Source organism: Pelobates fuscus, chromosome 5, assembly GCF_036172605.1.
Source record: "Pelobates fuscus isolate aPelFus1 chromosome 5, aPelFus1.pri, whole genome shotgun sequence".
Taxonomy (NCBI): Eukaryota; Metazoa; Chordata; class Amphibia; order Anura; family Pelobatidae; genus Pelobates; species Pelobates fuscus.
The window spans coordinates 321,856,773-321,867,397 of record NC_086321.1 but is presented as its reverse complement, the minus strand read 5'-3'; the positions used below and the strand labels follow the sequence as shown (position 1 = coordinate 321,867,397).

At 37.9% G+C, this 10,625-nt stretch overlaps 1 protein-coding gene across 1 annotated transcript in view; it reads right to left on the bottom strand.

Annotated features, from left to right (window-relative positions):
• Positions 1–899: 899 nt before the first annotated feature.
• The window catches only part of PDE4C (phosphodiesterase 4C), a 30,908-nt gene continuing 21,182 nt past the window's right edge, over positions 900–10,625 (bottom strand). Inside the window, exons 7-10 of the mRNA XM_063455597.1 lie at positions 9,213–9,367; positions 7,841–7,963; positions 6,023–6,205; positions 900–3,922 (exon numbers count right to left, since the gene is read on the bottom strand). Of these exons, the coding sequence (XP_063311667.1) occupies positions 3,329–3,922; positions 6,023–6,205; positions 7,841–7,963; positions 9,213–9,367 (1,055 nt within the window). The 3' untranslated portion in view covers positions 900–3,328. The remainder of the gene's footprint in view (positions 3,923–6,022; positions 6,206–7,840; positions 7,964–9,212; positions 9,368–10,625) is intronic.

The following is a 10,625-nucleotide window of genomic DNA, read 5'->3' as shown; positions in this document are numbered from 1 at the left end:
CTAAGAAGAGTTGCCCCTTTAGAACACCTAACTCTTTAATCAGTGGGGATTTATACAGTTCATTGGCAAAACTGCTAGCATGCAGTGTTTGGGTTGAGAAAGGTATGAACACTCTCAGGCTGACTGCTACACATTTTTCTCTTAGTACATCCATACATACAGCATTCCACCATGCCCTGAGGTTTAAAAAAAAATCTTCCAGCTGATACACACAAGGGTCAAAAGCAAATACAGATAATGCCTGTTCACCCACTCCTACCCAGAGTAAGATAAGAAAATAACAATTTGAGGCCTGTGACAAAAGCTTTATGGGGAACGTATCGTATACACACTTCAAAAGACATTGGATGAGAGATAAACCGGGATATTCACTCAAGTGAGAATTCAAAGTGAATTTCAAATTTAATGCAAAAATAGCTGAAATGGAAAAATTACCCAATTCAGCCATGTTTTCAGTACAGATACTCTAGCCTTGAATTTGAAATCCACTTTCAATTATCACGTTAGTAAATACCCTGGAAGTCCTATTTTAGTTTCTTTACATTTTTTTCACCAAGAAAATCAATAAGATTTGCTCATCATCTGGCAATTTGTTTACATTTGTGGGAGTGTTATTAAAGGCACATGCCCGGCACCTGAACAAATGTGATGCGTATTAAAGCTCACGATAAAATAAATGAATATGCGTGCAAGAAAGCGGCAGGTATAGAACATCTAAAGGCCTTCATTCACTTATACAGGTGTGTTTGTTGTGAATGTCCCAATAAGAAGCATGCACAAACCATGGAAAGCCAGTGATTGGCTGAGATCTCAGCTTATTTCTGGTTTGAGTAAAAAAAAAAATATATATATATATATATAATAAATAAATAAAAATAATCGAAGAAGGCTGATAAAATATAAAGGCAAACCAGAAAAAGGAGGTAACTTGAAGACTAGTAATTATTTCCAATTAATTAATTAAAAATACATAGGGTACCTTGCGTGAGTGAGTTGCAAATTAAAAATAAACTACAGTTGACCCTCCTTACATATTATACATAAATTAATAAAAAAAATAAACTAAAAACACATTATTTTACTTCCTACTGCTGCTCATTCACAGGTCTTTTTTTGCATTGTCCACTTTAAAGATTTCAATGTTTTCCAGGGGAAAGTATTCAGTCAACTGCACTACTGACATAAGAGAGCTTTCAGTGACTCCAATTACATATCTTACATAACAGTACTGGACTACCATTTTGTTGCATTTGTTTATCCTCCATTTTCCTTGCAGCAACGTTCTCCCCTGCCTCTGCAGAACCTGAGCAATATCATGCATGCATATTAAACAAAATAAGTGGCTTCCCTAAATTATTAGGGTATTCTGTGCATTCACATTGTCCAGGGGCAAGGTCAAACATATGTCTCAATTTTCATCATGAGATGTTGAGCATAAAATAGGATTCAGTGGTGAAAAGCATTTTAAGAACACCAAAATAGGATTCTAGTAAATTGTGTGGTATGTGTAGCTCCTTCCTTATACATGTATACATACAAACATATTTTACCTTCAATAAACCAGTTATTAATCCCAGTGCAAGGAAAAGCAGCAGTTATACTGTTTAAGGCAGATGTCCTGCAATGTCAGGATTAATTACTTGACCCCTTGTTATTAAAGGGTTAACACAAGAGACAACTAAACTCCAGAAGTGCTTGCTATGAAAATATAGACGGTTATTGGTCCTTAAGATGTGAACTAAGCCATGAGTCCTGCAGCAAAATGACTTAGAATTACATGTGAAGAGTTATTTTGGGATCTGTGATTACATACATCAGGCAAGTATAACCACATTATTGAAGATAATCAATCACTCTAGTCTAGATAGTCGTAATGACATCGCAACAAAAGAGAAAACTGAAAATCAACACATTCATTCAGCCTCTCCTAACACTGGGATTATGTTACATTTTTGGTATTTTTTTTATCTCCTTCTCACATTACAATTTGAAAACATATTTAATATGTGGCAAAGCTTACAACGTGTCTGCTCTGTGTCATCCAGGTTGGACACTGTCAAGCCCTACTGCTGCTGAGGATTACAGGTCCCAGCATTCAGTACAATTGGGCTACCACTGGGATTATCAAAAAGGTCACTTGCTTCCAATTCATTTTCCACGCAACATTTTTTGTTTTTTTCATTATTCAACAATCAGAAAGGATCATTGAATATATCGGATTGGTTGGCCAGTTTTAGAAGTATACAAGCCCTTTGTAAAAATCAGAAGGGTTTTTTTTGTTTGTTTTTTTAACGCACTAATACAAGGAGAGAATGGCTACAAACGTAAACATAGATATTGCCCCACTCACTCATTGATTTGTTGCAGTTAGACACTCGTTTTCTTATGTAACAGATAAGTATGTCTCCTATAGACGCTAACTATAACAAGGATTTTTAACTGCAAGTAGCAGGGTCAGGCTCTCCCTTGCTCCAATTGGTAGATGTGCATGGGTGTTGGGACCTGCCCCAAGCCTGATCAAGTGTAAAATCACCTAATGATACACGTCGCACAAGTTAGCATTATTTAAGATATTGCTTCTATCAATGAAGCTGAAGTTAACAGATTTGATTAATGAAATCAACAAGGAACTGTAAACATGTTAATTATATTTACAGTTTTCCAACTTTAAAACATGCGTTAGAAAATGAAAGTAGCTTATATTTACTAAATAAATACTTGATTTCTGTAACTTTTTGGGCACGCATGAAACGCTACATTCAGTTATGGTGAGTTTTATGTACCAGTCTTGCACAGACAACAGAATGCTACTTTACAGATGACGGTTCATCTGTATATTGTCCCAGCAGATGTATAGTAAAACGCGGTAAGAACTTGAGCTTATCTAGGCAGGTAGAGTGAGAGGTGTGTACTGGGCACTGTGCAAACAAACAAGCAAAGATCAGGTAAGGATCTTTAAATCCCCATATTTATAGTGATTTTGTACAATGGTGTGTAATCCTGCTTTGTACAACTTAATCACCATGGATCTCACAGAGCAGACACTTGCAAAGCCAAGAACAGTGACTCTGCCATAAAGAGGGTTTAACAGGCATTTCTCATTTCCCTCAAAAAGAAAATAAAAAAAACATGAAACCAAGAACAGTTCACCATGCTCTCCCATGCAATATCTTTGATTTTGGTGACTTTTTTTTTTACCCCTGCTCATTGTCAGTTTTTTTTTTTGTTAATTAAAAAATAAAATATATAATTCCAATCTTCCGCCCGAAAATAAAAAACCAAAGTGTTGTGACTGAATAAAAATAAAATGTGGAGTGGCAATTTGGCATTACGTTCCTAATGGAAGATATGTGAGGTTTCCTTCCTGATCCAAACAGATCTCCGCTTGCCCTGTGCTTTCCTGTCTTGCCAAGTTCTCAGAAGCGACAGGCCTTGTACCAGAGTCCATTTGTGGTAGCGTCCTTTCTGCTGATAGTCTCATGTTATCGAAGTTCAAGACTTTTTTCTGCTTCGTTAGAGTGTTCTTTGTGGGGAGTTCTAATCTGTCCAGCTTGCCAGAAATACTCCGGCACACATCAACAGGGGAGGGATGGTCAGCCTCATCGCTCCCTTGAGCTGAATCATCTGTGGTCTGGTTTTTGGAGTCGCTGCTTTCCTCGTCCACTGGACTTTCAGTGTCCTCCTGTTCAGTGTCCGACTCCCCCTCCTCCTCCAGGGTGAGCTCAAACTGGAATTTGTCACCTGTTGCATTACCTCTTTCTAGGTCTTGATCATCTGGTGGAGGAGATGGACTTTGAGGAATCATGCTTTGATACCATTCTCGGTTATCTTCTAAGGTGTCAAGAATTTCTTGAGCATCAGGGTGCACCAAATCTGCCCAGGTCTCCCAGAGAGGGTGCACAATGTAATCAATGAAACCAACCTTAAACAAGAAAAGGAAACATACTTTAACATACATAGTAACAATATGTATTACCTATTGTTATATTCATGCACTTAAAGAGATACTGTAAGTTTTAAAACAACTTAATGGAGCAGTTGAAGCAGATGTATAGATTATGCCTCTGCAGGGTCACTGCTCAATTCTCTGCCATTTAGGAGTTAAATTACTTGTGTTAATGTTTATGCAGCCCTAGCTAGACCTCACCTGGCTGTTATTCTCACATACTATGCATGAAAAAGAAAATTGGTTTCCTTTTCAATCAGGATATTTTCAAATATCCTTTAGAAGCTTTTTTTTGGTATCTCCTGCTCTGTAAATTTAACATGTTTTCCTTCCCACTTATGTAAATGGAACTTTAAATCACACACAGAAAGCTCTAGCAGGCTATTAGAGCAAGAGATAATACATTCTAAATTAAAGGCAAGCTTTACTGCCCAAATACAAAATAAATTAAAATCCCTGTTTGTAGATATACCTCAATCAAAAATATTCATGCATTTAATTATGTATTTTTTCATTGGGGTATATATCTAAAAATCAGCTTGCAAAACCTTCAGTTCTCCTGTCTGCTGCCTTTGCAAGCTCTCCCCTTCTATCCCCACCCAGACTTTCTGTGGCTGTCCAATCACAGACTTCCAAATACAACTCAATGAGATTTCTTTGTAAGTTAGGTGCTCTGGGCTATTGCTGCCTCTTAAAGGGACACTATAGTCACCTGAACAACTTTAGCTAAATGAAGCAGTTTTGGTGTATTGAACATGCCCCTGCAGCCTCACTGCTCAATCCTCTGCCATTTAGGAGTTAAATCCCTTTGTTTATGAACCATAGTCACACCTCCCTGCATATGACTTGCACAGCCTTCCATAAACACTTCCTGTAAAGAGAGCCCTATTTAGGCCTTCTTTATTGCAAGTTCTGTTCAATTAAGATTTTCTTATCCCCTGCTATGTTAATAGCTTGCTAGACCCTGCAAGAGCCTCCTGTATGTGATTAAAGTTCAATTTACAGAGAAAGAGATACAATTATTTAAGGTAAATTACATCTGTTTGAAAGTGAAACCAGTTTTTTTTTTCATGCAGGCTCTGTCAATCATAGCCAGGGGAGGTGTGGCTAGGGCTGCATAAACAGAAACAAAGTGATTTAACTCCTAAATGACAGTGAATTGAACAGTGAAATTTCAGGGGAATGATCTATACACTAAAACTGCTTTATTTAGCTAAAGTAATTTAAGTGACTATAGTGTTCCTTTAAGGTCAGCTCCATTGAGCCAACTAAACCAAGTAACATTACGTGTTGTCTGCTTAAAAGCTAAGGGGGTGTAACCAGGTGCATTTATAAAAGTGTACATTTCTATTAAAATCTGCACTTTTTGAAAAAGAAAAAAAAAACTCTTCACACTAAAAAGAAAGCTACAGTTGTTTAGGTGTGACCCTTTAAATTAGTTGTGCAATAAAGGAACCTAAAATATCTAGGATCCTTTTGAGGAAGTGTTTAGGAAGGCTGTGCTAGTCACATGCAGGGAGGTGTGACTAGAACTGTTTAAACAAAGTAATTTAACTCCTAAATGGCAGAGAATTGAGCTGTGAGACTGCACGGGCATGATCTAAACACCAAAACTGCTTCATTACGCTAAAATTGTTTTGGTGCCTATAGTGTCCATTAACCAAAATTATTTTTCATTGATTAGCAATGACACATCAACACAAATTGACTTGCTTCTCACATACAAACAAATTGAAATAATGTTACAGAATGCTGCAATTATTGCTCAGCTGTCATTAAGGGTACTAGAACAAAAGAATGGTATAGATTTATCAAAGTACAAAAGTAACAACAAAATGTACTAGAAATTTAGGTGGAATTGCAGCAAGGTAGTCCTTCGGGATAATGTATAATGGGAAGGATTTTTATTCAGGTGATATGGAGAGAGGTGCCAATATGAGGATTGAGATATGATGCGTCAAAGAAGGAGTTTGAGGTGCATCTTTGGAGTTTGGAAAATAAGCTGAGAGACAATGCAGAGTAGCTAAGAGTTTAGTGTGTGTGTATGTCAGAATAGCAGTCTCCATCCAAACGTACCTGGGATTTTTCGACAGAAGCATTGTGCTTGTCACACATTGGGCTGATCTCCATGCCTTTCTCTCGCTCTCTGTCTCCCTGGTGGAAAAACTCCACAATAATCCGATCTGTCCACTGGCGATAGAGCTCTAAAGGTTTGGTGGGATTGCTGAGGTCTGCACAGTGCACCATGTTCTGTAGGACCTAGACAGAGAACCAAAGGATGTACTTTTTTTTTGTATAAACAATGTGTTTTTATTAACTACATAAAGACTTGGAAACCGTTCTTGAAGGACTTTACTTGTAGGCCAGTATGTGTAGAGATGCAACAAACAACTATTCATCTTTTAATGGCAGAGACTGTGACACTTGAGCCCCAATTTTCTATAGGAGATGTATCTCCTGCCCTCAAAACTGGCCCACTTCTCTAGATCATCTCTTGGCTGTGACTCTATTGGCTGGCTGATGCATGTCTGGTATGTCTGTGTAACCCCTTAAGGACACATGACATGTGTGACATATCATGATTCCCTTTTATTCCAGAAGTTTGGTCCTTAAGGGGTTAAGCAAATTTGCCATAGTGTTGACACATGTAGATTATATACGCTAAATAACTAAGCAAAATAGACAAATCATGTGGAAATTGTCCTTCTGGGGATGTATCCAAAAGGCATACCCAAAATCCTATTATTAATATCTTATTAGACACTTAAATGGCGACAGTGCAGATTTGGGCAAGGGTCCAGCTTTTTCTGAACTTCCCTAGTACCTCAAATATAAGAAAGAATACAAGACACAGACAAATTTAAATCCTACATTCTTAGCCATTTGGCAAACTTTCTTGATTTGATCCCACGAGTGACCATGCCTGCAACTATAGGTGAAACCTTTTTTTAGAACTAGAACATCTACATCGTGTGAGTTAAATGTTATCTTGGTGCCTAAATGCTGTTCCTACAGTCTAACAAATGTAAGCATTGCTGTTTCAGAGAAACATCAATGTTTACATTTGTCAGTCAGTATGCCTCTAATGGCTGTTGGACATACTAGTTCTAATAAAATGTGAGTGAATAATCAATTGGATTATTTTTGGATTTAATTTTCTAGTTTATGTAAAGTTTTAAATGATCTAGATGTAAAGTTTTAAACAATCTAAACTACAAATGTATTTCTCTTTTTGATGTGCAATAATTCTCAGCAGAAGATATTAGCCCAGCACTTTATAAGTAATTTATGGTGTGTACACGGAGAACAGATTGTTTAAAAAGCACTCCAGTTTTACACATCTCATTGATTTTCAAATTGAGTCATGGTTTGTTTTTTTAACACTTTGGGGTGTGGTGCACTAAGATGTGTGGCACCTAAAATGTACTAAACATCTTAAAAGTGGTTCCTGAGGGAAAGTTTTAAATAGACTTTAAGCTTTTCTTACATCCTTGTTTTTAAGTGCTGCTTACATCCTTTGTATATGTGTGTCTGTGTGTTTGTTGTGCGAGGAGGCAAAACATATTGAAATGTATGCGAAATTAGCTTCATAACTTGTTCACAAATCTGGTCTAATGTTTGGGTCTAATTTACTTTAATTCCAAGACTTCCTGTACCTGCCATAATAAACTTCTACTTCCCTAGTAATTCATTTTAAATACCTACAGAAATGTTCAAACCCTTAAGAGCTTAAGTAACTTCCTAATTATGTGCTCATTCCTGTCCACACTTCAGCCCCATTTACGATCTGTATTGACAATGTTTCAGTTGCCATGATCTCATAATGTGAGATTCAATTTACCATAGTTTTCCTTTACAAGGGACTGCAAATCACACACATCACATGTTCCTCACCTGTATCCTATCAGAGTAATTATCAAGCAACAGAACCCCCAGGCTGGTCACTTTCTTGGTTTCAACCATTGTCTTCAGGTCTGCCAACAGATTCATGTGCTTGGACATATCTGTAGCCAGCACCTGTGAGAGGGACAAAAAGATATACGAAATAATAATAACGTTACACAAACTGTTATTTATGAAGAGGCATATATCTTGAATATAGGCACAGCTTTCAGCTGGTACAATTGATCTCTTTTCCTTAACTTACAACACACTGGTTACAATTTTGTATTTTTACAAGCTAGATGTTACAAGACCTATTTAGTTAAAGGATCACTAGTGTCAGGAAAACTAAACGGTTTTCCTGACACTATAGTGCCCTGAGGGTGCCCCCACCCTCAGGGTCCCCCTCCCTGCAGCTTACCTTTTTCCAGCACTGGTGACCTCTCCTCCCCCGCCGACATCAGCAGAGCCGAACACGCATGTGCGGCAAGTGCTGCATGCGCGGCAAGTGCTGCATGCGCATTCAAGCTGTCAATAGGAAAGCATTTTTCAATGCTTTCCTATGGATGCTCTGCGTGATGGAGGCATAATATGCCTCCAGCGTCGCAGATGCACCTCTAGTGGCTGTCCGGAAAACAGCCAACTAGAGGCTGGCTTTACCCTGCTATGTAAACATAGCAGTTTCTCAGAAACTGCTATGTTTGCATCTGCAGGGTTAAAACCTGAGGGACCTGGCACCCACACTACTTCATTGAGCTGAAGTGGTCTGGGTGACTATAGTGTCCCTTTAAAATGTCATATAGCGCAATGGTTTTGTCAGGTTTAAAATGACTACTAATCAGGACTAACCATTAAAATAGGCTACAGTTTATGTCATGTGAATGTTGTACCTTTTTTTTGTTGTTGTCAGAATAGCATGATAGCACAAAGAGCGAGAGCGATATACACTTGAGCTTATTCACTAAACCAGGACTGTGGATAATTTGACAAATTAATAACAAAATGTAAACCAAAAAAAAAACAAAAAAAAACATCCAGGAATATTCCCCCCACCCCATTTTAGTGCAGCTATTTTGGTGGTAAAAGTAAAATCTGTCATTTCCTTGTCAATTCTCCACACACACCTTTCATGGTGGTTACGAGATAATGAAAATCGATAAAGTGATTTCATTTTCAGTGAACACTGTATAAATTACAGGTGTGGAGTCAGACTTTCCTTGTTGTAATCTTTTTTGGGTCAGTTGTTACGGTGTAAAATACGGTGAAGCTGAGAAATAAATTATTTTTGTCATGAAAGACCGCACATCTTGCAGTGTAGGAGCACTTTACATTTTATCATCAGGGAAATAAGAACGCTAAAATAGGCCTCCGTCCTCTGACTTACCATGTCAATGACCATTTTTCTTAGTGTTTGGCGCTGCTTCTTTGTCAGATTCTGGAATATATCACAATTTTCTTCTTGAAGTAGCTTAAACCCTACTGCCAAATGGTGATTTTCTAAGACTGAGGCATCATTATACATCAATGCAAGTTCAGAATCTGCACAGAGAGACAATAACACATGTTTCATTTACCTTATTACCTCAAAATTAATAAAAAAAACCACCCCAAAAAACGAAAACAATTATGTATGTATGTATTTGACCCCCGCCCCCCGTTTATAGTTAGGTATATTAAAAGTAGTAACTTTTTTTCCCTCCAGGAAAGCCAATGCGGATGTATTAACTCTACATACATATTATCTGCAGTCAAATGTATGAAGCTGCAAGAGTATCGGATTATGATACATGCATTATGACCACTTCACTACAATTTTCTTTCAAGTGATTAAATAAATACATTAGAAATAAAATAAAAACATTTGAAATGTGGGCTGGATAGCAAGCATTAACGGATAGGGTCAGGAACACAAACATGTATTCCTTACCCTATAGTGTTAAACTCACCATCTATCCCCCCCCGGCCTCCCTAAATATAATAAAATCTTACTTGAATTCAAGTCTGTAGTTGCTGGCGGATCTGCTCCTTTCTGCCTCTAAACTGCTGATGTTCTGAGCCAATCACAATGCTTCCCCATAGGATTGGCTGAGACTGTCAATGAGGCAGATCAGGGGCAGAGCCAGCACAAGTCAATCATAGCCCTGGCCAATCAGCATCTCCTCATATAGATGCATTGATTCAATGCATCTCTATGAGGAAATTTCAGTGTCTCCATGCAGCGGGTGGAGACACTGAATGGCAGTGCTACTCACTGTGCAGCACTGCCCCAGGAAGCACCTCTAACAGCCACCTGAGGAGTGGCCAGTGGAGTTATCATATATAATTTAAACTTTTCTCTGAAAAGACAATGTTTACTGCAAAAATCCTGAAGGGAATGATTCTACTCACCAGAACCAATGCAAAAAGCTGTAGTTATTATTATGGTGACTATAGTGTCCCTTTAAACAGGTGCACAGAGCATTCGCTGTCAACCAAAATGCTGTGACACCTTTTAAATCAGGGCTATAATAGACTAAATGCAGTCCTTATGTGAGGTTTTTTTTTTTTCTTTTCTAAGAGCCTGCTTTAAATTGTAAGTCAATTTAGCCAAGAGTATGCACACACCACAGATAAATCTCCAATACAGTTAGATATGTTCCTTCAAAGGGACACTCTGGGCAGCAATACAACACATTTGACAGGTTTTTGGTTTGCTTATTAACATGCTGTATTTTTTTGCATGAAGTTCAACGCGTGTGATTGGTCAGTGTGAACAGGTTGAGCAGAAATTGGACAGAAAACGGTACAATCTGACTTA